At 43.2% G+C, this 27,109-nt stretch overlaps 1 protein-coding gene across 2 annotated transcripts; it reads left to right on the top strand.

The window, feature by feature from the left end:
• The first annotated feature begins 2,230 nt into the window (after nucleotides 1–2,230).
• LOC122617055 (DNA-binding protein D-ETS-3) lies at nucleotides 2,231–25,165 on the top strand. Of its 2 annotated transcripts, XM_043792717.1 has the most exons (9): nucleotides 2,231–2,463; nucleotides 2,573–2,949; nucleotides 5,348–5,515; nucleotides 14,906–14,956; nucleotides 17,035–17,094; nucleotides 18,712–18,759; nucleotides 21,846–22,035; nucleotides 24,387–24,595; nucleotides 25,013–25,165. In XM_043792717.1, the coding sequence occupies exons 1-9, from the start codon at nucleotides 2,231–2,233 to the stop codon at nucleotides 25,147–25,149; spliced, it is 1,473 nt and encodes a 490-aa protein (XP_043648652.1). In that variant the 3' UTR covers nucleotides 25,150–25,165. The 2 variants fall into 2 exon arrangements, with proteins under 2 accessions (XP_043648652.1, XP_043648653.1); XM_043792718.1 differs by lacking the exons at nucleotides 2,231–2,463; nucleotides 2,573–2,949; nucleotides 5,348–5,515 and adding an exon at nucleotides 14,179–14,710.
• The last annotated feature ends 1,944 nt before the right edge of the window (nucleotides 25,166–27,109 follow it).

The raw sequence follows: 27,109 nt of genomic DNA, 5'->3' as shown, positions 1-27,109 counted from the left end.
TGCACATACAGGCACAATCCTGAGGTGAGTTATGCTTGAAATATGAAACGATCATATTGACATGAATCAAGAGTCCGACGAGTCTCTGTTGCAACATTAAATGAAATGAAGAGATCACATCTAAACAGTTTAATTTTTTATATACATGGGAAAACATTTAAATGAACCGCCTTAAAACGTAAATTATAAATAATAAATCTTTAAGTTTGTTTTAATACAACATACAATAATAAAACATAAATTGAGGTACACAAAACTTAACAAAGAATGGGGGAAATCTTTAGCAGAAGTATATAAAATACATGAATACATTTAAAATGTATGTATATATTCCGACCACGGATTACCAGACTCGTAATTCTTATATACAATTCATACAATTCTTTTATTAATGATGATACAATTAAGGTCCTTTTAAAATTTAAGAAAATACATAAGTACAGAACACCATAAACTACCTTTTATAACCAACGATTTTGATCAAATTGAATTGAAATTTGTAAGATATATACAAACATTCTGATTAGAATAGAGAGAGCTTTTAGATACAGCATCTGTGAAGTAAGATGGTTGTTTTTAATTTCTGTTCAACGACAGTTATCCAACCCCTTAAAAAGCTAATCCCACCCTCGGTTAGTTGAGTGGCATATGTTTTCTGCTAATCGAATTAGCAGACTTAAAACGGAAGTATTCATAAACCAGCAAAAAGAGCAGATCAGCGGCATCATTGGGCATAAGCTCGACAATTAAACATGCCCGCCAGTTCCAACGGCCAGTCGGCTGTGCGAGCATTCAGAAATTCTAATTTCCGAAAATCGCATAAAAATCTTACAAACCATTAAAGAGCAGGCAAACGTGTGGCCTCTTAATTAAAGGATCTCTCGTCCAACAAGGGGATTACACCATTAACAGCTGTCGAAGAGCATAAACTCGGCAATCATAGCCATATTCCAAGTGCCATTCAAAGGAACCAGCTCGCGCTGAAGAACGGGACGAGCATTCAGATTCAGCCCATCTGCAGACCGACATCCTGGCATCCCGCTCGTATTTCCGGTGTGCGCGCGTTCGCTCGGCGATTGTGATAGCTTGGCGAATACAAGGATACAAAAATACAAGAATACAAAAAAAAATGTATATAAAATGTCTGCCTGCTAATGTTCGCTGGTGAAATTTGCCTACATGCAAACGCAGCTCCTCGTCGCAAGTACAAATAATAAATAATAAATGAGGCGTGTGCAGGCCGTTTATAATGTCTGACAAGGCGCAAAGTTGATGATGTTCTCTAGATGCGACCGTTTCGATAACGAAATCTATTTACTCCTCCCGCCAGACTTAAAGCTGCTGGGGTTTCAATTTCAGTTTACATTTTGGCTATGCACGTACTTTAAGTACTTTAAGCCAGAGACAGGACAAGTCGCACTTTGTATGGCATAAATTTCGTTGGCATAAATCAAAATCCAGCAACTTCCGACGAGGGCAGAGTGCAAAAATTTGCATGCCCTCTGTGTGTGTGCCAACTGCAGACTGGCTGTTCCCTGGCCGAAAAGGGCCAGTAAACAATGGTTCGCCTTCCCCAGCTTCGACCAGCTGGACATTAGAGAGCCACGCTCAAATGGCCACCACCCACGCACAGTTCAACGCTCATACGCAACGTTGGCCCAGTGCAAAAAGCCAAAAGCGGTACTGTACACACAATAAATAACGAGCCAGATAATTATGCATGTAGTGTTTATATCTAAGGGAACACCAGCTCCGCAGCTCCGCAGCTGTAAAGTAGCCACTATTAATTATGCCAGAACATCGGGGGAACATTTGGGGGGCAGCAGCTCGCTTAACGTGTTGGGGGCCATGGCAATTAGAGCGATAGTTTGGCCCGAAAGGCAGTCTAAAATTGCAGAATTTAATTGTGGGCCAGGCGTTATGATTTATTAATATCTCACTCTGCAATTTACCATGAGGTGAGTGATGGAATGTACGTGGACTTTAAAGCAATTAAAAGTTCTGGCTAAGTGGAAGTATGTGATGATCCATTGACTATCAGTGTATGAATACCTCCTTAAGTTTCACTAATTTATTTGTTCCCTATTTGTTTGGAATTTAATTTGATTTTTGTGGCAGTTTTCTATAATCTGTTGTTAACTTTTCTTGTATCATAACTTTCTCCCGCAGAGTCAAGTGGAACCCCTTGTTTAGCCAACAGCCACCCATCGAGGCTCCCCAGGCGTGCGCCATGTACGAGAACTCCTGTTCGTATCAGACGGCGCTGGACCTGAAGCGAGTATCGCCGCCGACTCTCGCCCAGGTGAAGACGGAGGAGTGCCTGACACTCGGACAGTGCTCGCCGGACTGGACCTCGTACCGCTTCCATCAGTCCACCTTCGAGCAGCTGAAGCAGAGTGTGGAGAAGGCCAAGGCGGCGCTGCAGGATCGCAGCAGTTTTTTCGGGGCCAGCAGTGCCTTCAGGTGAGCTACGAATTAAGATTCTTTTTTTACAATAAATAAAATTATATAAATATCTGAACTATCCATTTAATATTTACATAAAATATAATTATATATATTTCAATCATAGCGACATTTATTCGAGCCAGCGCCTGTCCGACTCCCTCGACACCCTGCCCGTGCAGTCCGGGAACGGAGCCGGCAATTGCCTCGGCCTCCCACACAATCCCAATGTCGGAGTGGGCGTGGCCGGAGTGCTCAACTACAATGCGGTTAGCAGCAGTACGGCCGGAGTGCTGGGCAGCAGTGGGAACAGTGTGCAGAGACACCGGTTGGACACACTGCAGCCGCCATCCGGGTGCTCACCAGCCGTCACCCAGCACGGCGTCATCACGTCCAGCGCCGGACAAGTCACGTCCGGAGCTCTGGATGCGGTGAGTGCGGCTCCAGCACTTCCATCGCTAACTGCGTCCAGCTCCTCGCATGTGGAGCACAAAGTCAGGGCAGGTAAGTGAAGTTAATGTGGCAGAAGTTATCGCTTTTACATCGACAAAAAAAATTTTATAATATAGAAATTTGAGAATATTAGACATTTACTGCAATCTTTACTGCCTTTTTTTAAATACAATTAAACTATGTCTATATTGAGTAAATTATTTAAATTAGATACATTTTAGTGCTAGGACTGGCTAAACTTGCAAACATAAATGTTCTTTTGTTATTCCTATTTTTAATGAACCATTTAGTTGAATACACATATTTTAATATTCATTTTTATAAAATAAATGTTCTTTTGTTATTCCTATTTTTAATGGACCATTTAGTTGAATACACATATTTTAATATTAATTTTTATAAAGTTCCTTAACAACTATGCTCGTTATATAAATGATTTATGCAATAGAACGAGCGCGTAATATTTTGTAGTGCCCAACCCACTGACCTTCTCGCAATTGTCTAGCACAAAACTGTCAACGAAATGGCGGAAAAACAAATCCTGCGCTTCCGGCCAAGGCAAAACAGACCCGAAGTCGAGAAAAAAAAGCTGCCGAAAATGTTGTGCCACAAAAGTGGCAAATTTCGCGTATTTATTTAAACACATCCATGCAGCATATGTTGGTCAATGGCCACCACCCCCCACACTGCACCCCGCAGCCCCGCCGATCCACTTCCCAGTTGACCAACCACCAAATATGTCCTGGGCCGTAACATTTAATGGCCAAAACAACGGCTAAAAACCGCGACCAGCCATGAACATAATTCTGCTCGTTGTTTTAACAACAATAAGAAGCGAAAAAATTGGGCAAAAAAAAATTTAAATTGAATTATCCATATAAACGTTGAGGTCTCCCGGGCTCGGTTTCTATTTCTCTGATATTTTCATGGCTGGTTTTATATTTTTTTTTTGCTGGCTTTTGTTTTTGTTAGCTTGGCTAGGCTACATATTTATCAATTTAAGCCGGGCCAACGGATGTGGCTTATAATGCGGCCCAAAGCCGGTTGCTGTTGACTGTTTGCGGTCCTTGCCAGGTTTTGATAGAAACATCAAAAACCGAACAATTTCATCGCGTGCCTGGCAAGAGTTTGTTATGCCGCCTCCGACCGTCAAGTTGTCCATGTCCATTTATTTCTATAAGAAACTTCTTTCCTTCTCGCTATCTTTTTTTGGCAAATTTATGTCCTGTTTCTGCTTCGTTTTCAATTAGAAAAGGCTGACAAGGCCTGTAGTGTCTGTTTTTCCTTTATTTTTTTTTTTGGCTGAAGGACGAGCACTTCATGGAAAAACTTGGCTTGTTCGAATTTGCCTTATCTTACTTTTACTTTAATCGCAAATTTAAGAACTTTTTCTTTGCGAAGAGGCAACTTCTGAATCTCTTCCTCGCAATGGTAGACACAAAATGGCCGCCCAGCTCATCTTTTTCCCATCTCAACTGGACGCGCTCAAGCAAATATGAAACGAATCCTTTTTAGCCAGCTTCCAGCCTCCAGCGTCCTGCTCCTCAACTCCCCCGTCTCTTTCATCTTTTCACTGGCTGTCTCTCTCGGTGGTCGATGTCAAGTTGTAGCTGAGTTTTTGCCGCTTCGGCTTTGCCATGAAAAGATTTTGTCATGCGTAACTCATTATTTTTTGCTCAAAAGACGTTTGGCTCACAGAGGCGCATAAAAAATAATTACACTTTGCAGCCAACTCAAGGATAATATAGATACCAGCATATATTGCAATACAGAAATATGTACATATGTATTTTAGATTAGAGTCGTTTGATTTCGGAAATTTGCCAGAGATTTAAAACTTGCATGTAAAGCCCAAAGAAACGAGTACAAATTATGATACAGTCCGTTGCCAGACAGCTTCCATGATGGGAACCGATTCCCATCATCTTCATGGCTATCATTATCATGGACTCGTATCACATCCGGCTTGACATTTCAATTGAAAGCGTAGCAAATTCATCTCGGAATTTTTCTCGCTGACGACTGGCTTATTGTTGTTTACATCAAACAAAGATTTACGGCAATTAAACATCTACATTGCTGGTCTGTGAAGTGACAACCCCCGCGATTATGTCCTTTGCGGTTCACAGGATCTGTCAGCATTTCGGTATGGGGTGAAGGCGAGCGACGTTGCGTGACGTTTTTGCAGGGCGGAGTAGTGGAGGGGTGGAGTGGTGGACTGGTGGAATAAAAACCATAATTCGAGCCATAAATAAACCAGTCGCTAGTTGTGATGACAATTATCTATGCCGAGATTTATGAGTCCCGGCGCTTCGTTTATTTTCACTTTTTTTTTCGTTTGTTTTTCGGTTCCTTTCCGTGGCTAAAGGCAAAGCGTGCCGTGCTGAGTGTGCAAATTTTCGCTGCCTGGCAATTAAAGTATCCTTTTGTTTGGTCCTTCGTCTTGCAGATAAATCCACGTTGGACTGCGCCACCACATCCACGCATGCGGCGGCGCCCTCGTCCTCTTCCTCCGCCAGCGACCATCAGCAGGGCAGGATCAGCGGCAGCAAGAGCACCAGCACCAGTGCCACCGGAGGGGGGGCATCCGCATCAGGAGGCGGCGGCTCTGCACTGTGTAAGTTCAATACTGTGATTATGTCAAAAATGTCCTTTGAGCTTTTGACAGCTTTCAGTCAGGACAGCAACCTGATGGGGGCATAGAAAGTGTCAGCGCTCGCATAAAAGGTGGCGCTTGTGTGCGCCGTGGGTGAAATGTCCTTGGCAGGGGTGTTTCCTGTACCAAGGGGGGTGGTTCATGGCTTTAAAGGGGATATCAAAATATATACTCGCTTCATTATATTTCAATAAAATTGAAGTACTTGTATCTGTTGTTAACTTAAAGTTAACTAGCATGTATTTTGTTATGAACTCTACTGCGGATGTCAGGAGTGCCTTGAGAATTATTCAAACATTATATGTTTCCAAAGAATCTAGGTGTCTATAAGTAATCTTGAATATATTCTCATATGATGCAGTCTCTGTTTCCTAAAATTCATAGTATTTGATGGCTGATACTAAGAAATATAAATTTACAGCATAATAAATATTATAAACAATTTTAGATTGTTTTGTACGATAGAACAAAAAGTGTCAAGATTTATTGACAGAATTCCTAATGTTCTTTTTTTTATTTGATAAATTAATAAAATTAGATTACTTTGTAATGATAAAACAGTAAACGAAAAACAAAACGAATCAAGATAACTAAATTTCCATCTATATAATTGATATAATTATAACATTTCCCACGCACTTTTGAGTCCCTTTGGAAGTATTTTGATCGCTCAATTGCTCACTTGACTTAATGCCTTAAGCTTGACTAATGCGCGTAATCAGGACTCGTGAACCTTTCGGTGGAGAGTCCCTCTGGGAACTGCCATTGAGTTCATTTGGCAGTGGGAAAGTTGGCAAACAATTGGCAGGGCCTTATGTTTCTATCCCTTTGTTCCTGCCTACTGTAAACATACAAAACGCAACAGTCACAACATTCGCTCGAGTCTCGAGTCGCCTGGTGAATCAGTGACTGCCCGTTGATAATTTGACTCTTAAGTGCTCTTCAGCGGTAATCCTATTAGAGCGTGTTAGTCACACGCTCCTGCGAGCACACTTCACTCGCCAGGACAACCCCCGAGCGCATCCAGACATCCTGTCTACCAGTCCTGCCGACCCGAGCTCGAGGGATGGCCTCTCCAGCGAGTAGGACAATGAGGCTAATCGACAGATCATAAAATGATCAAAATGTTATGTGAAGCGCATTAGAGCGCACGCTCCTCTGACAGCGTGGTAGATACCATATATCAGTGCTCTTTGGAGTATCTATATCTATGAATGGTTTTGGAAGGGGTACCCTGTGTGGGATTCCTTCGGCTCAGACAATTGAGCGGTTAGGTGTGAATAATGGGAAAGGGTGCAGAGCGGCGGCAGGACATCGTTAAACTCATCGAATGGCAATAGGCTTTATTTATTGTTTTATTGGCCTGATTCAAGATTTGTTTGTTTATTCATATTTGATTATTCATGGCCTGTTGAAACTAATGCATTGGCTTGTATTTTGTATTTATTATTATTTACGAGGTTTTTGTTTTTATAGTATTTTTTATGAAGCCTGTAAGCTAGTTAGTGTTTTATTTTCCTTCTGTTTCTTTTATGTTGCATTGATTATTTATTTGGTTTCTGGATTTTATCGATCTACTACCAATTCATATGTGATAAATTTTAGAAGCTTATCTTTTCCTTTTTCCTATTGTTTTTTTAACATTTTATTTTACTGATAAGTGCAAATTGTAGCCAAACATATATAGTTCACCCCCACACCCTTCACCATCAAATATTTATTACATTTCGAGTTCTTTAAAATCGCATTCGCCGATGTCTATCATCATCTGTCGCAGGACTATTTGTTTGCTGCTGGCTCACCCGAAGAGCTCGACTCTAATCATAATCTCATAATCTGCCAGCAGGCTGGCCCCACCCCCAAAACGCCCCTCTTCAGCGCGCCCAGCGGGTGGCTGCCACCCCCTTGGCCTTTGCCGCCCACAAGTGGGCGCCACATTGCGTCCTTTCGTCCTGTTTCCACACCAGTCTCTCTCGTCCTGCGCCGTATGTTTTGCTCACTTGAAATTTAATTTCTGATTTCATTTGCACACAGTTTATTCTTCATTTTTTTCTTTTTGCTGGCCGTAATTGTTTCAGGCTGTGAAAATAAATTGAAATCGCTGCTGTGCCAACTGGCGCCAAAAAAGGACGATGAAGTCCTTTTTGACAGCTTCGCGGACTGACGCTTGCGCTCAAATTTATTTACCAGCATTTATGAATGTTGAATGTTGTTGCGAAAAAACGAAATGGCGGGGCAACAACAAAAAAACAAAAAATAAAAATGCGCATATTTGTTGAAGAAGGAAAACGGCGAACTTGGCCTGGAAAAGTTTTTGGTTCCCATGCTCTATTGTCCGCTCATGTGTGCGCCTATTGATGTCCAAATATTTTTATTCATGGCCCTTTTCGCGGTTCACTTAACTGCCGATTCAAGTCATTACCCACCCCAGGGAGCGATTTTGGCACGAGTCGTTCATAAATCACGTCATTGTTGCCACAACCACCCAGCGTGGCCCGCGGCAAAGATGACGGCAACAAGCTGGAAAATGTTTGGCTAATTTAGTTTTTGTGCTCACTTATTGATCAGTGACAGATAGGCAAACAAATTTGCCTATTGCTAGAGCGAAAAACTTTACAAAAATAATTAAAAAACCGCGCAACACAGTGGGGAAATAGAAAAGTGTCAAAGGACTCAACAGGTTGGCTTCCGCCTCCAAAGTCCGCTGCTCCTTGTGATTTATGCCGCTGGAAATGACCCGCTTCCGACATGGTATATCAGAAAAGGAAAATATAGATATCTATACATACATATATATTTGTTTGGAGCAAAAGCAAGAGCGCAAAATCAATGGGCGACCGAAACGAAAATGGAAAAGCGGTGGCGCACTTGAAAGTTTTAGAAGCGGGCACCTCCAGGCGACGCAGGCTACCTCCTAGTCCTCAGCTCCCAGCTCCCTGCTTTACGGCGGAAACGCAGTGCACCCGGAGCCGGAGGTGGCTGTGTCGAAGCGTCTCCGGTCTCGGCAGCCAGCGCGCTCCGCAATTTAGTTGTCAATTGAATTTATGAGGCCGCTGAATTTATGGCCGCCACCTAGCCACCTCGCCACTGGCCGTGCTTTTATCTCAAGTGACACAACTCACGTGAGACCGTGAGACCCAGAGACCCGCGAGACCCACGAGACCCGTAGCACCGAAACCCTTGACCCGCCAAAAAGTCAATCCGCGTTATCAATTGACAGCGAGGGTCGCTGGCAGTCAAACCACGGTAATTTATAGCTCGCCGAGCACGTGAACCGCCGTTCATCCCACCCCTTTCCACATTCCGAATGTTAATTGTTTGTTTGCTGTTTGTTGTCATTGGCTCTTAAGTGGCGCGGGGTGCGGGGCACTGGGAACTGGTAACTGGTTACGGGTAACTGGGGTTCCAAGTGCCCGTCAGGGGTGTGCCGTGTGAATATGCTAGCTTTCAGTTTAGAAGAAATCAAAAAAAGATATCAAATAAAAATCGCTGCTTTCGATTGAGTGTATCGAATAGGATATACCAATTAACTTACGAGATTTTCAGGAAATTTAGCTGCATTGTGAAATGCACGATCTTTTCTAGCTTCCTGGTGTCCTAATGTTTCAAATATTTAAATATAAATACAGAATGATACTTTGCTAGCTTCCTGGTGGCGTAAAGCTTTAAATAATTTAATATAAATACAGAATTGTATTATTGCTACATTGTTTTATAGTCTCGTATGAAACATATAGTAAATATCCTTGAAAACAGTATACCCTTTTCACTTCAAGAGGTATTCAGCATAAAAAAGATCGTGGATAAGCGAGCGTTGCAATTATCTGAGAAAGTCAAACGGTGGTAATCGGAGTCGAGCCCCTGACCCCGCACCCTTCATCCGTGCCACCCTGCCACCTTGCACCTTCCACCCTGCCACCGTGCCACCTTCCTCCTTTTTTCCGCCGCACACCACCCCCTGCTCCCTATCAATCGCGCAATTATTGGCGGCATTGTTTAGATAGACAGCCACGAGGACATGAGGACACGAGGACACCTTCAATATGTCGCTGTGAGAACTTCCTTTTGGCCCTCCCGTTTGTTGTTCGTGTCTGTAATTTGTTTTTATTACAATTTTCACTTTTATTTGTGGCTGTGGCTTAGGGTTTGTTTGATTTGGCGTGTTCGCTGTGTTTGTTGTGCATTCCTAGGCGACATTGTTTCACTTTTTGTGGGAACAACTTTCGGCGAGTCATTAAGATCTGGTGCAGTTGATAAGCGCGGTGTAATAGGTGTGAACAAAGGCCAGGCATTTATGGATAAAGACAAAGCCTGGCAGCTGAGTAAAAAATATAAATATTTTACAGATGAAAGTTACATAGAAAGGCTTTAAGTTTTAGTATATTAAGTTCACTTTTAAAAGCCTCAGGAGTAGTAGAATAAATCTGGAAGGCAACCTTAAATCTTATACTAAAGCAAACAAACCTGTTTCTCTTTATAATATTCCTGGTAATATATGTATGTTCTGGTAGCTAAACTTTGAACCCATTCCATTACCACTTAACCCTCTCAGCGCATTCACAATGAAAAGCGCAAGAGCTGCCAATGCGAAACTGATTTATGCGCCGCCGTTGCCGCCCATTTGATTAGCAAATATTGAACGACATAAAAATGGGTGTATTGTATTTTTATTATTTTTATGCCGATTACAACAATACGCATTTCGCCAATAGCAAAATGCACAGCGCCAGTCAAAAATTCGCCGCGGGCCAAGTGAGCAATCCGTGGCAAAAGGAGCAGGAGGAGGTTCGAGTCAGGACATTAAAGACCAGCCTGGAGAAAACAGGATCGGGAGCAGGGGCATCTTTTGGCCTGTCATGCCTCGCAGGCCGCTGGCCACGTGCCGCGTCAAAGTCGCCATCGCGTGTTACATCATTCATACGTCATTAATGGCCACGTGCCTGACTTCCAGTTGTTATTGTAGGCAGGGCCATTTCAGTGTTTTCAGCCTTGCAAGGCGCATAAATATTAGCACGACTCTATCTCTGTCTCTATCTCCGTCTCTATCCCTGTCTCAGTCCATCTCCCTTTCTCTTTTCGGGCTTGAGAAAACAAATCGCGGCGCTGATTGCGTTTCTTATTAACTGCTGTGGGTGGTTGGCTGAGACAATATGCTCCCTGTCCTCAATGCACTGCAAGAAAAATACAATGAAACATGTCAGTTGCCTTCATAATGAGAGAAACCAAATATAGAAACATAGATATATTTATTATATTATTTATAATATATTTATTGTTTGAATTTGGGGGGAAGATTCATAATGACAGAAGTTCAAACAAAATATAGAAACATAGATATATTTATTATATTATTTATAATATATTTCTTAATTCATAATGAGAGAAATTCAAACAAAATATGGAACATAGATATATTTATTTCAATATATTTATCATATTTATAAAATATATTTATTTATTTATTTTTGGAGGAAAGATTAACTCAATAAATATAAATACCTGAAATTTAGGATTGATATTTACATGAACCACTGAGTTAAGCCTTTTAAGTAGAGATTTGGAGAGAAAGTTTAAAACATCTTCAGTATAAGCAGTATAATCGAGCATTTTAAGAGGATATTGAATTGCTGCATTTTTCTGAGAGTGTAGCTGGTGTCGTCATGTTTGTCTTGTCGCTCCGTTGAATATTTTGGCTGCACACACAGAAAACAAATGGACAGGCGCCTGATGCAATGATTGTGCCGATGGGGCAGTGCGAATTTGTGGGTGGCGGGTGGCGAAATCAAGCTGAAGACACACAAAATGGTCCAGGGCAATGTGTTGTGGCCTAAAGTTAACTTGGAACACTTGACTTGTGGGCGGGACCGGTGGGCGAACTAAGGGAACCGCAATTTGTGGCGGAGGGGGGAGCGGAAATGTTACGGCGACGCAAAATGGCGGAAATCGCAAAACAAAAGAAATTAATTTAAAGTTTTTCGCCCAAAAGCGTGAAAATGAAATTACATAATGAATGCAATTAAAATGTTAAGCCAAGCTGTGTGCGAAGTACACACATACACAAAGAGCTTTTCCTTTTCCCTCGCTTTGGCAGAGCAAACATTTTGAGCCAAGTGAAACTTGCTTTTCCTCTGGCGGAGAACAGCAAATTGCTATTTAGCCATTTTAGATGCCATTAGCACTCACACACACACAACCGTACACACAACTCGAGTCCTTTTGGTGGGCGGGAATAGGGGGCTTTCCCTCCGGCAACGTTTATTAAATAACTGCGTGTCAAAGCAACGCACACGAGCACCAACACACATGCAGAGGCACAAACTAGCACACCCACACATCAGTAGTTGCCTTGACTTGCCAAACTTTTCCTTTGAGTGCCTGCACATGTGTGGGTGTGGGTGTGAGTGTGGGTGTGAGTGTGGGTGGGTGTGTGCGTGGTTGAAAAGCGAAATTTGTTTGCAACTAAAATTAAATAGTGGTGCAGGGTAATGGTCAAGCAATCGAATATGTTTTACTCATTTCACAAGGAGCAGGAACAGAGAAATTATATTTATTTTCATTTATTTTAGTCGTGTGAGTAGTCCCTTTGAAACTTATATTAAATTATAATGAGAAGGATGATAATAAAAAGTCACTTTTTCCAGCATTTATAATTATTTCCAACCACCTAGATAAAATGCGTAGAGAAAAGTAATGAAGGTGCCATTGTATGTTCTTTAGGTTGTATTTAACTATTTTATCCTTTTTCTCATTTTGAATTATTCAGGCATTGCTTATATGCTTAATAGCAAACCGAAACTAATTTCGTAGGGTATTAAGGGAGCATAGAAGAGGAAAGCATAGGACATAATAAAAAAGGAAGCCAGCTAAGCTTTTTGCCTGTTTTTGTGTGTGAGGAACTACAATTTGTTCGTTGACGCCTATGAATTAGCCCGGCCGCCCACGAGGATACACAAGAATACACAAGGACTCGCAAGGATACGCAAGGAAGGGGCTCGCATTACCAGCGGCAAAGCTGGGCAAAAACAATTTCAATGCGAATTCAAAAATTAATTAAGCCAGCCCAAAAGGCAGCTGTGTAGATGAGTTTGTCAGTTGGTCTGTATGTGTGTGTGTGTGTGTAGGTGTCCTGGTATCGGCTGTGTGTGTGTGTGTGTATGAGTTTTGGTGTGTGTCTGTCATTTTCTGTTGCCTGCTTCGTGGGGCAACAAGAAAGCGCAGGAGTTTTTTGGGAAAGGAGGCGGAGGCGAGTGCCACAATTGCACTTGAGCAGTTGCAGCAAAGTTGACGTCGACGCCAACGCATGTGCACCACCCCGAACGGCCCCACCACCCAAAACCACCCAACCACCGCCCCCTAACCCGCCTGACCCCTGCCGCCAAGCAGTCAAAGCCTTTCACAATCAACTATTGTTGATTTCTCCAACGTAAGCCAGGCGGCAGCTCCAACTTCTCGCGCATTGTTTTTCGCCTGCCACCCCAAAAAGCACCCAACCACCCAGCCACCCAATGCCACCTCCCCTTTTTCTGGGTGGCAAGTACTGTTGGGAGGGAGGGGTGGTGCCGTTGTAGGCGAACGACGAAACGGTAATATCCTTGTGTTTGGTGGAAGGAAAAAGGAAGTGGATAATACATCCGTCCTTGTTGCTTCGTGTCACCCACTAAAAAGGCGATGCCACTTCTGGAAGCTCTGCCGCAGGAGCAGCACGAGCGGCGGCAGCAGCGGCTGCATTGAGTGGCTCGCAAGGGAGACAGCACTAGTGCGCGGCCAAAAAGAGACGGAGTCAGGGGTCCTGCGGCATGTCCTTAGTCAAGTGGAAATGGTAACCTCCTACTCGAAGAGAGCGACGCAGAGCGAGCGTAGCAAACAACTTGAAAAGCTCTGCACTTTACATTTGCAACTCACAACCCATGGAGATCATTAGAAATTGGGTTCGGAATACGAAACACTGGCAATTCTCTGGGTGGCTCTGCCATTTGTAAAAAGCTTAACGGCGCCAAGCTTTCGCTAGGCCACACCTCCACGCACCGCTGATTGGTGGACGGCAGTCGCAAGGGGGTGGCTGTGGATTAAAACCCTAAGTGTATCCTGCAACGCAGCAGCAGCACTGGCAGCAGCGGCTGTAGCGGCAGCGACAGTGGCAGCCACACATAACGCAAGCAGACCAACCCAGACAGATAGATACACAGCCGGGCAGCAGGCAGCGCACCACCCACCACCGCCCACCAGGGCGACCAACCACCAGCCACCCCCCAAATGGCCACAAAAACGTCGCTAAGGGTTGGAGGCAGGACGATGGCAGGACGCAAGGCAGGATATGCGCGATTTGACGACGGAATGAAATCAATTGTTACGCTGCCGTGCCACAGATCGGACGCAATCCGGTGTCAGTGCTCAAGCTCGATAGTCCTAGCCAGGAGCATCCTTTCTTAGTCCTTCTCAGTGATTTACGCGATTTACGCTGCGCCTACCCACACACTTATACAAATACAAATACATAGTATATGTACATATACAAAGAAACGAGCCCAAGCAGGAACAGTACAAGTGGTGAAAAAAATATCACGTATACGTGCGGGGACATTGACACATATAAATCAGTTGGACACGCGAACGGCAGGCAGGTCGAAAAGTGCATTGGAAAGTTCGGGCGGAAGTCGAGGTGTCCGGTAAACGGTAACCGGTTCCGATCGTCACTTTTCCCGTTCCCGTTCCTTTTCCTGTTCCGCTGCGCGTCCGCTGCTCCACCGCTGCTCCATCGCTGCCCATTTGGCCGTTCGTCCTTTTTTTAAACAAATTCAATTGCGGACACCACTTGGCGACGTCTCCGTCTCCGTGTTATTAGTTTCCGGTCTCCGGCGACCAATTTACCGCTTGCCAAAAAAAAAAAGAGGAAAACAGGAAAACACAGAGAGTGCGACAAGGACATAGACCAATAGCAATTAGAGTTTGAATTTGAATTCGAGTTTGAAATCCCAACTAATTGTTGTGTGTGTGTGTGTTGCTGCGTTGCTGTGTGTCGGTGCGTCGGAGGTGTGGAACGGAACAAGCTAGCGAAAACCCAACCGACGGCGGCCACAATGCTGGACATCAAGTCCTCCGCCGATTACTTGTCACGCTCCACGGGCAGCTTCAGCAACTTCTCGATGCTCTTCGCAGGTGAGTGGGCGGAGTGTGAGCCAGCCCGACCGTCGGCCACCTGGAATCCAAGTAATTACACCAAGCTAGCCCTCATACAGTACTCCCGTCGGTTGACTGATGGATCGCACTTTCATGACTCTACCTCTAACTCTAACTCCTATAGCAGTTGAACTCCTTACAGTTTACTGAACAACTCGTTTTCCTCTTTTGCAGATTCCTCGTACAAATCGTCGTGGGGCTCCCACAGTTCGACACAATCGCAAGGTGAGTAATAAATTTAAATGATAAATTTAAAAACTAAAATTGTGGCCAAAACATATCAGCAATGCAGGGTACAATCTACAGAAAACAAAATCAAAGAAAATATTCCAGAACAATGCAGTTGGTTTCAAGTTATGAGCAATAATAATTGGCAAATATTAGTTAAAAAATTGATTGGTACTTTCTTCAAAAAATTATTTACTTTGATAGGATATAAAGCTATTTTAGTGTATGTCTTTCCTGATGAACATACATATTTGATCATTAAGGAATAGCATTCATTTTTACAATAAATAAATATGGCTTCGATATTCATATCCCACATATACCGCTTAATTTTCACCATGAACTTTTTATGTCAGTGCTTCAAACTCTTTCCTCTGACATATGTATCCTTATATCCTCTGCAATTACATTTTTCATTCCTCCGAACCCAACTTCGCTTTAACGACAATTTATGGCAATAAATCCCGAAAGAAACATGACTAATTTGCAAAGTTTCAATGCTCGCAAATTGCAATAAAATGTACTCAGAAAGTTACGCGACAAGCCCGAAATTACAGCAAATCATCTACCAGAAGGCAGGCAGGCAGGCACTCAAGAAACCCCAAATAAACATTAAATATGCAAAACACACACATGACATCGGTACATTTGAAACCATAAGTGATGGAAATTCACACTAACCGAACCGAAGCGAAACCAGTGAGCCATGCAAAATGTGCGCCTGACAGACGTATTCAAGCCAATCAACAAGCCATCAATGGAATATTGACAGGCATTTCGGTTAGGGGCTTATGGAGAATATAGATAAAGGACCAAATAAAAGGTGTGGACTACACGTGTTCGTGGGGTTGCGACTCGTTGAATGGTTATTGAAGCGAGCAGAGGGGTTAAGCGCTATTAGGCTAGTTATGGCGCACACTAATTGAAATTATATTGTTCTCTGACACCCACTCCAAAAAGGGCAAAACAAGAAAAGGACCGACGCCTCCAGCGGTTTTAAATCTCAGAATTCCGAAATATATTTTTCACACTCCGAGTGAGACAGAGTTTCAGCTTGGCTGAGCGCATTTAGCTGCTGGCCATCGATGACATCGAAATTGTGCAGAGCCCGAGTTTGTGCTCAACTCGATTTGAGGCTGCCGAGGGACCTGCAGCACCACCCCCACCACCACTGATCCATCGCACCACCAGAACCCATACCCACCGCAAAATCCACCCAACCACCGCCCGCTGCGGCTGCAATCGGTCGCCTTTTGTCCTCTTCGCAGTTGAGTGGCCACGCAAAGCGCAAAACCAAAAATGTCATATGAAAAGTTGCCGTTGTCGTTGTCGTTGTCGCTGCCTCTTTTTAAGCACAATAAGTGACAACGAAAACAACAGCGGGCGGTGCAAGAACCACCCAGAAAGTGTAGTGTCCTCTACAGTCCAAAAAATTACAGAAAATATGGATTACCATTTAGTTTTCGGATATTTAAAAATATTTGTTGGATATTTCTTAAGTAGAGTAGGTGGTTTCAAATAAGTTAATTTCGTTGCTTTAGAATCAAAATCTTGCACATGTATATTTTCTTGATTTTCTGGGACCTAAAACTATATATCCTATGAATGCCTCTTCATTTCAACACCATACAACCACATCCCTTAGGGAGCAACACATTTTTCCCAGTGTATTTCCCACAGTCCTTGGAGTTTCACTGCGCCTGCGGCTTTAATTTTATTCGAGTATGAAGCGTGAAGTTTGCCACACAACTTGAACGCGCCGAGATTGCAAATTGAACTGCCAGGGGCATTGTTTTCACTCTTTGCAATCATATTCCATTACGAGCAGGCCAGAGAGGAGATCCTGCGATGCTCATGTCACAGTTGTCCTGCCCGCGGGCACCACACCATCACACCATCATCCTCATTCACTTGGGCTCTTTGATGGCGGCGCAGAGATAATGTTTGTGTTGCGGTTGAGTTGACGATTGCCTTTGATTGTTCTGCTGAGAATGTAAACTGACAGGGCCGGCAGGTTTTTAATTTAACAATTTGAATGAACTCAAACGCGTTCTTTCCAATGCCTTCGCTTGCAGGTTACAGCTCGAACGCCCTGGGCATCAAACATGATCCGCACTCACAACTACGGCAACCTGGTGAGTACTCTGAATATCTAGACTAAGTTGATTAGGTGCATAAACTTGATGCTTGATATCGACAGGGATTTCTGCAGCAAAAATATAAAGAAAAAAAGAAAGAAATATTTGAACATAAACTGCGATCTGTCGATATCAAGCATATATTTGGTTTCCCGTTGAATCTCGGGGTAACAATTTGAATAGTTATGAAGTGCAGATGCTTCAGCCCACGTGCCGCATTGTTAAGACTTAAGACCAACATAAACAGCCAGCAGGACAAATCCTGTAAAAAGCGTGTGTGTGGCTCAAAATTCGAAACGAATGCTGTTGGCCAACACCAATAAAGTTTGGGCATTGTGTATCGCATGCATGCTGCAAGTGCCACTCGAGTCCTGTGGGCTGTGAGTCCTTTCTGCCATCCTGCTACCCTTCAGCTTTAAAATTCATTTCGAATGCCTCGAGAGCGAAAATGAAAACGAAACCAAAACCGAAACAGCAACAGCAACAGAAATCGAGCAAATACTGTCGCAGAATCAAAACCTTAAATACGCCACTTGAGCAATGGAAATGGTAATGGAAACAAAAGTGCCGAGCGGTGGAATTGAAGCGTAATGGAAACAATTGAAACTGCCATAAAGGATTCTCAATTAGAGGGTGATGTGGGGCAGGGGGCAGGGGGGGACAGGACGAAGGACATGGGCAGGGGAGGCGATCCGCAGACCCAGACGCACTTGGCTTGGCTTTTGTTGCTGTCAAATTTGACGGCCGTGGTTGAATAAGACGCGTGCCAGTCGGGGGGCAGTTTTTTCGCTTTTTCGGGACATTAAAGCTGTTGAGAGAACAAAGCTGGAACTGAAGAAACTGTTGGCAAAACAATGGCCAGGACACAGGACTCAAAAAGCGAAAAAAACCCACAAAAATACTTATAAAAAACAAGCCAAGGAGCGGCGGAGGACTCTGGCTAGATTATGCGAATTAAGGACAATTGTGCTGTATGTCTGGTGTCGGTCTCGTTGCAATCAGTGTAACCTTTCTTACTTCCACTGCAACACACAGAAAAAATGGAAGAAGGCGAAAATATGGAGATATACATATATTAAGAAAAAAGAAATTTCACGCCACTTGCAATGTCCTAAAGTGTGAAGGCATACACTCTATAAATAGTAATATAAACAGCTTAAATATAAATAGAAAAATATGTTATATTGAATACAGACCCCTTTATAGAGATCTTATGTGTGTAGTGCATATTTTTTTCGAGTGTCGCCACGCATACACTTACACAGCTAGGCTTTGTAGCGGGCAGGAAACTCGCGCCGGATAATAAGTGAAATGGATATTTCGAGTGTGAGTGTGTGTGCAAGTGCACTCGACAAATGCGCGCAAATGAAGCATCTGCATGCACACATAAGCAAAATATAATAAAAATATATATGTACATACATACCTATGTAGGTGGTAAAGGCTTTTCACAGTTTTCTGGTAATGCATTTCATTTCGTCAACGGAAACTAAAACTTGCCTTTGTATTTGCCATATGAATGGTCGTGGCACCCTTCATTAAGATATTTGCATAAAGAACCCAGTACTAATGCCACGCTTTCCATTTCCATTTGCTTTTCCACCCTCTCCGCAGATCCATATCAAATGTTCGGACCCACCAGCAGCAGACTGGCCAGTTCAGGTGAGTGGAAATCACAAAAGCATAAAGATGCAGGTGCCGCGATTAGTTTAGCCCCCTCCCCGATTTTCTGCCACGCGGCCACTGAGCTCCAACCCCAAGAAATGAAAAACACTTGGGCCAGTTCATTATCATATCAATTTCTGGCCGAGATTCGACTTAGTCATTGCCCAGACGGGCGACCCTAACAAATTAACCCATTGCATGCGAGTTTAACCCTTTCTGGCGGGCTCCCTCCGCCGTTTTTCGGGGTGCAGTTTTCTAATTTATGCGAAAGGTGTTTTCCGAAATTTATTGCATCGCTCTATGCGATTGTGTGTGTGTGAGTGAGTGAGTGAGTGTGTGGGGGGCGTGTCCTGGCAATTGTTTTTTTGCAGCTCTGACTTTTCGTTTCATTCAGTGCTTGGGAATTGTCTGTTTTCTGGGCACGCGCCCTGCCTGAAATCCGGCAAAAATCCATTAAAAAGAGTTGCGAGTTGCGAGTTGCTGTGGAAGGCGCCGTCAAAGGGTTTCGACGGTGGGCGTTTCCCTTATGGATTTGATAAATTGGTCAATGGATGTGTTCTTTTTTCTCACAAATCCTGTTGGCATGAATGGCCATGAGAAAAAGCGAATCGATTCATTAAAACTATGGCTAACTAGTTTCGAATCACCTAAACCCGTTTTCCCAGGCGGGAAAGAAATAAAGTTACCATTTCATAAATAACTCAAATCAGTTTACTTCTTAACAATACTTTCTATTGTTCTTTGAACTCTTTAGCTTCAACTTTAATCATACCTTATTCAATAAAAACAGAAAATGTATAGTAACAATTTATATAATCCTAAAATATAAATAATTGTTCGCTCGAATACAAAGTAGACATTTAATGCCAATAAAAACTTCCTTAAACTCTTCCGCACATTTTTACTACATTTTCCCTGAATCGAAAGTCACTTTCAAAATGGTTGGATTCAATGCCTCTGACCAGTTGCCAGGCAAAATCAATAACTCCTATTGATCCTGCGCTGGGGCAAGCTTTTGACGCCGCCATTATGGTGGCTCCACCCACCGTTGCCATTGTCCCAAGTGTGCTGGCACCACCACCACCACCAGCTCCACCACCAGCACCACCTCCACCTTCTCCACCCACTTCTGCGCCATCGAAACATGGCGCTCGAACGGAATTAGCATAAAAACCCAGACGCCCAACATTTTCCGGCGCGACATTTACACGAATCCTGCCCAGCTCAGGACTCGTGCTCTCTCTGTCTACCTTGTTGTTGCGCTCTCTTTCGATTGTTTGTTGTGCGGTTTTTGGTTTAGGCCGTTGCCAGGAGTTTGGCTATAAACTTTAACTTGAAGTTGAGCGCCAAAGCAAAAGCTCACTGAGAAAAACCCACACATAGTACCCAAAAACGTGAATGGTACACGGCGCGGTGCGCTTTCGCTTTTTGGGTGGCAAAAATGCTGTTTTTGATTAATTATGGCTTCCTCCCGACACGGAACCGCTTTGTTAGCCAGGTCCGGCCAGCTGGCCAACAGCACTTGACATGCCACACTCATTTGCATACATGTGCATGTGCATATGCATATGCATGTGCATACACTCGTATGTGTGCAGGACCTCGTGAGTGATAAAAAAGGGAAACACGAGATTGCTTTAGTTAGTTGCTGCATAATTTAAAAGTCCTGCTGCGACGTTTGGAGTTTTCTTAATTATGAAAACAACGCGAAAATGTGCCGAGATCAAAGAACTGGTGGGACTAATTGCTTCCGGCTTTACATACATACATTTTCTGCTTATTAAATTAACATTTTTTTTTTCGGGATCAAAAACTTTAACGCCTCGATGGCACTCCTTAGTGGGCAATTAAAACACTTTGGCTCCCCACCGACCAATTAGTTTTTTCGTTAGCTTTTGTTGGCTGCTAATAGCGTGTCAATTGGCCAAGCAGCCACGCCCATTTTTCCATTGAGTCGGTGTCTTCTGGTCTTCTGGCCGGCCAACGATTATCATTCATCATCGTCAGTCGGCGGAGAATCGTCGTGTTGGCACTTAACACATTCACTTGGCCATGATTTGCAATTAACGCAATATTCATGACGTTCTCACACATGAGCAGCGCTGAGCCACCACCCAAAAAGGTCCTTTTTCCCAGCTTTTTTCTCAGCTCAAGTTCGCCCAACCACCCTGTGTCCTTTTTTTGTTGTATTCCGCCTGACAGCGCGAACAGTGAGAGAGAAAGGAGCGATTGTTGTCCCTTAGTCGTCCTTTTTGCTTCCACGGCCTAATTGCCAAATGATTAAGCGATTTATGATGTCTGCGTCGAATGCGTAGCAAATTCAGCGCACAATATACAATCATAATTCTATAAATGTTTTAGCACGCACAATGGGAAATGTTGAAAGTTGAGGGAGTGGAGTTGCGACAGAAAGTCAAAGTTCAAATGGGGACTACAATGCCATGATATGGGTGAATACATATGGCCAGCAACAAAAGAAGGCTAAACATCTACGTGTTTAGTTTTAGGTACATGAAGTACATTTCTTTGGGGAATTTTATGATTTTAAGTTATCTTCTTTGTAAAAAGCAGTTTGAGAACTACATACTTCTTTGGTTGAACCAACTTAAATGCCCAGCATGGCTCATTGCAGTGAAAGTGCTAGCCATAATATCTCCGCGGCTTCCCGGAGGAGCAGCTCCATGCCACTTCCACTTACACTTACATGCAATGCCATTTCCGCTGCGCTACACTTCTCTTACAATAATTTGAGGCAAGCGTCATAGATTACCCCCGTGGTCTCAGTTTTATTTATTGGGAGCGAGTGGAGCCACTTTGGGGGTTCTTGGATTGCGTTTCGCTTCCCTGGCCCCAAGAGAACTTGGGCAGGAAATGCTTTATGGGTCCTTTGCATGCCACAAAATGCTTACATTTTGGCCAAATCCCCGCAGCTGTAGCTAATGTAGGCCCCAAACGCCAAAAAGGATATGCTCTTTTGATGGACATTTAGGCAGGCCCCAAAAATACCCACATTAAATGTCTCAATACCTACGAATCACTGGGCTCATTTCTCAAATCCCCCCTCTCCCCGTCATTCGTTTCAGGCTCGGGCCAAATCCAGCTGTGGCAGTTCCTGCTCGAGCTGCTCTCGGACTCCAACAACGCCAGCTGCATCACCTGGGAGGGCACCAATGGCGAGTTCAAGCTCACCGATCCCGACGAGGTTGCTCGCCGCTGGGGCGAGAGGAAGTCCAAGCCCAACATGAACTACGACAAGCTCAGTCGCGCCTTGAGGTGAGTGCTAAATAACTATTTATCAAATTTAAATATATTATTTTACATATATACGTTTTGTTTATATATGTAAATAACCTGTATAGAATTGTTATCATTGTTATTTTCATTTATTTTATTAGTAACCTTTTTCTTTAACCTACCAAGTTTGTACATTAGTTTTGGTGTTTTTAAAAGTAAAACAAGCAAATCCAGAAACCTTTTTACTGAGCGCATAATTCCAAATAGAAAAAATAAATGATTTCGAACTACTTTCACCCCAGCCATAGGGATGTTTTTTCCTGTGCAGTGGAGTATTCCCTAATTAGGCAGTATCTGTGCCGTCGTCGAAATGCGAGCATGTGTGCAATTTGCTATTGGGCTCATCAGTAAATGATTTGCCCTGCACTGATTAGCCGCTTTGATGGCTAAAGAGCCAGAAAATCACCCAAAAAAAAAAACTAGCTAATCCACTTGCTTGGCCAAGACTTTGGCTCACTTGATTGTGTGGGCGTGGCGAGGTCGGCACAGAAACTCAATCATAAATTGTTAGCACGGCCCGAAGAACTAGAATGCAATCAAAAATCCAATAAATTCGCAATCTAATTGCAGAGCCAACGTAATTCGATTTCGAAATCTGAAGCTTCAATATTTGACAGAACACAAACCATATGCACAAACTATTTGTGCAACGGTCAATTGGCTGTATAAACATGGTCAGGACATAGAGAGTTGGCCAAATGCTGAACGGCGAACCCTTTTAGCCGGGCTCCTTGAAACTGTCACTCGCAATCAGGCGAGTGCCAATGATGCGAATTCAAGTGGAAAACTCCTGACAGCCAATTTGCAACATGCTCCGCACACACATGTAAATAAAATGTAAAAAGTGTAGAAAAATCACACAACAAGAATGGCAGGACGACGGGTGCGGAGTAGAAATCCTTTTTGATGTGCAGGAAGCCTCAACATGTCTGTTCTTTTTTGCGCATTTCAACTCAATTGAACACAAGAGACATCATCGCCGTTGGCTTTCATGTTTGCTCAGAAATGCGAGAGTGTGTGGGTGTGTAAATTAACACTCAGCTCGGGTATCCTTCACACCCACACACACACACGCATACACACAAGACAGGCAATGCACCCACACAAGCGCACAGTAAGGACAAGTGCTTTAATGCTTCATTTGACATGTTTATTCACAGCCAGCTGGCCTTTTGTTGGCCTGGCCAATCCTCGAAATGGGTTTACTTTAATCCTTTTCTCTCCATGCAGTTATCCTTGCTCCCTGATTGTGCTCCTTTGTCCTTAGCTCATCAGTCATTGATTGGCTTTGATTGTCTGTGCAAGGAGCAGCGGCATTCAGGCCTTTCATTTTTCAGCTTTCAGCTTTTACTCTTTTGCATTTTGCAGTCAGTCCATTGTTTTTGCTGCTTTTAATTTATGGTCGTAATTGGCATAATTTATGGACGGTGCAAAATGGAAAAATAAGAGAGAAAGAACTCAACTGCACGCATTATGCCAATTTACATTGATGCATTGAAATGTTTGCTTTGCCTGCAACCTTTTGTAATATATTTGCGACATTTTTTTTTTTTTTGTGTACACTTGTCAGGCGGAAGTTGTGGACATTTTAAAGCGTAACAATAAACGCACAATATCCAGGAGGAAAGGAATATTTAAATTGCCATTCGAATGTTCTTTAAAGGGAGAGAGAGAGAGACCACAGTCCTGCTGACTGGGCAAATATCCAAAGTTAATGAAAAGAAATCGCTGGCTAACCCTCGAATGTAAACAAATTTCGCTCGGATTTCTTGGCCGTCTGCCCGCCCACATAATTTCACCCCTCGCTAAAATTTCTATTTGCGTTTGTGCACAAGGCGTTGCCATTTAATTGCAGAATCAGAAAAAGGGAGCTGCGTCTGGGGAGCGGCACTAAAATCGCTTAATGTCAGCAAATTAACTTAAAACGCATAAAGCGAGCATTATTCTGTAATTATTTACTGTCCATCCGTGGGGAGACGCAGTTCATCTCAGCTTTTGTTTGACTTTCCCACATTGAGATCATAGAAACGAGCATAGAAACTGGAGGAGTAGTTTCACTGGGGTTTTGTGGGTTGGTTGTTCACGCTGAATGTTAATTTTATGACTAAATATGTAAGAGTATTAAATTGTAATTAAAAGTCAATGAATTTTATTTGAAATGAACAGTTTAATGCTATTGAAGTGAGCTTTTCTTGAACATAGTACATTTTTTAAGTTAAAAATTGTGTTAACTCGGTTGGGATTTCGGTGTTGTTACTGTTCATACTAGGTGTAGGTGTATTGTATATACAAGTTTTTCAAACTGTTCCTTTTTCTACTTTCCCATTTAGGTACTACTACGACAAAAACATAATGACCAAGGTGCACGGCAAGCGGTATGCGTACAAATTCGATTTCCAAGGCCTGGCAGCTGCCACTCAGCCGGCGGCCAGCGATCCCACCTACAAGTACCAGAGCGACTTGTTCATGACACCATATCACCACAGCGCCAAGCTCAGCTCGTTTATGAGTCCGCATCATGGCATGACCTCATCCTCGGGTAAGCATTCGTTTGGGAACTCCATTTAGGGCTTCTCGGGTGTCTTTAAATCAAAAGTATAGCTTTACTGCGAGTGAATCAGATTTAGATAATCAATTTATTGATCATAAATGATGCCCATTACCAGATAATTAAAGTAAGACTACTTTATACAGTGAAATTAATTAGCTTATGAATCTTTACGTTTATAACCTGTTATAAAAGAGGTTAATCTACCTAAAATGTAGTTTCATTCTATAAATATTCATTAATACACTTCCGAACATAAATCGTCTATTAAAAAAAAGGTATAAAATCAACATCCATTACTTGAGGACATAAATCGTTATTAAAAAGAGGTTTAAGTTATTGGTTTAGAAAAACAGAAGTGATATGTTATAGAAGTTTGTTTTTATATAAATGCTCTATTTCTTGCAGCCTCGATCTTCCCGTCGGCCGCCTCGTGGGGCAACTGGGGCAGTCCGGCCACGAATCTCTACCAGCCGCACTCGATGAGCCACGTGACCCCCTCGCACGTAGCGCCCCACCTGAGCAGCTATCCCCACTACGCATGACCATCATCGTCCGGTGGCGCCTTCTAATATGAGAGCAACGCCATCGCCAGTGCCTCGGGCATTGGCGGCGGCACGGCCTCGACGGGCGTGGGCATCGGCGGAGTTGGAGTTGGAGTCGGCGGTGCAGGTGGTGGAGGTGGTGGCGGTGTGTCCACCGGCGTCGGTTCCACCTCGAGCAGCACCACCAGCAGCGGAGCGGGTGGCGGTGGCGGCGGCGGTGGAACGGTCATGAGTGGTTTCGGAAGCAATGGCAACCTGAACGGATCCCATGTGTCCAGCAGCGGTGGGTCGTCCAGTGTGAGCAACAACCTCAATATTGCCACGGCCACCTTGACGGCGACACCGGCGCATGCCAGTGCCGGATTTGGAACAATCGGTGGACTCAGTGTGGCAGGAATGGGCGTGGGCGTTGGGGTCGGAGTGGGCGTGGGCGTGGGCGGTGGTAACTCAACGCTGAATTCGCTGGTAGTGGGCAACCGGCTGATGAACAGCAGCCTGCCGACGCTGCTCAAATGATGCCACTTGGAGAAGTTCGGGCTGACGATGGGCGCAGGTCCTTCGCCGCCGGCTGCAACGCCCGCTGGCGAAAGTATGCCACCGTACCACCATCACGGTCATCCCGCCCACTCCGGACTTCCAGGACACGCTGGCAACTATGGGGCCAACGAGCGGGCACTGTACGACTATCTGGACATGAAGAGCGGCGAGCAGGCCACGTTTTTACTGTAAATGCAATGGCAAAACTTGTAACCAGAACCACCAGAAAAGATCCAAACACAAAAATCGAAACGAAAAGCAGGCAGCAAGCGTATTTGCAGCGGATTTTATTCATAGGTACTTAGCGAATTAAACCCGTAAGCCCTAACCAGATTGAATAGAAACCAGCCCCAGCTAAATATTTTACGTGTGCGCAAGTGAATGAGTGAATAAGTGAATAAGTGAATGATTCGTTGTTGTTCTAGGGCTAAGGTACTAACTTTCCACTAATATACAATTAAGAAAATATAGTTGGCATTCGCAGCTAAAGCAAACTCTAAGTGTTTTTAGTGTATCAAGCAAGGACAGACTCTTTTCTCAAATTCAAAGCAGACATTTTCCAGGCTAAGACTTGAAATAGTTCTAGAATTCTACAATTGTTGTTAGCATTTTGTGTGTGGAAGCATTTGTAAATAGCAAAATAACAATATCATCCTCCAAATAACGTTCAGCACAACAGTGAATGTCTAGCTATAGAAGTTTGCCACATTCTCACTTCAATTTACGATTTGTAAATAAATATTTGCCTAAGTGTAAAAATGTTTAGAAAGTAATGTAGTTTATTTGGGTTCACGTGATTTATATATTGAATTACATTTAGAACATGCGTTTGAACACTTTCTTTTTTAACTTATCCTTTTGAGATGGTTGACTGTGATAGTTGATTGTACAGTTAAAACTCTTACATATTTTTTAAATACCAAATTACAAACGAATAAATATTGAAATAAATTACGAGTACATATTAATCCCAACTCTAGACATACTATATATTTGTGTGTAAAAAAGAAAACATTCTAATTATAAGTCCAAGTTTAACTATAATAATACGAGGAAAATATATATAAAAATTTAAATGTGTGTAACTATGTGTATTTACCAAATCGAAAAACGACAAAAAGCGAACTAATCGTTAACGATCTAAGTGTATACAATTTTAAATTCTGAATGTAAACTTTACGAAGCGAAAACAAATATAAGACGAACATCAGCGATGCCCACACACCGAAACCCTCTAAGAATTTAGTTACTTTAAGGCAAAAACTTTCAACAAAATAAAACCCAATTTAAAAAAAGAAAACACATTTTTCTGTTAACGTTGTATTTATTCGAAATTAACCAAAAATTGTTATGTACAGCATGGGGGAAAAAAGGTGCCTAGCCTAGTCTTGGACTGATCCACCGAAAAATTACCGTGTCACTA

This window comes from Drosophila teissieri, chromosome 3L (genome assembly GCF_016746235.2).
Source record: "Drosophila teissieri strain GT53w chromosome 3L, Prin_Dtei_1.1, whole genome shotgun sequence".
NCBI classification, from domain to species: Eukaryota; Metazoa; Arthropoda; class Insecta; order Diptera; family Drosophilidae; genus Drosophila; species Drosophila teissieri.
The sequence above is the reverse complement of the archived record's forward strand: the minus strand, read 5'-3'. Positions and strand labels throughout refer to the sequence as shown.

Bases quoted from the DNA above. Each gene is read 5' to 3' on its own strand.
- LOC122617055 (XM_043792717.1), top strand. From the start codon at position 2,231: ATGTACGAGAACTCCTGTTCGTATCAGACGGCGCTGGACCTGAAGCGA. The intron at 5,516-14,905 runs GTAAGTTCAATA...CCTCTTTTGCAG, and splicing joins AGGCGGCGGCTCTGCACTGT to ATTCCTCGTACAAATCGTCG. The intron at 18,760-21,845 runs GTGAGTGGAAAT...CATTCGTTTCAG, and splicing joins CAGCAGACTGGCCAGTTCAG to GCTCGGGCCAAATCCAGCTG.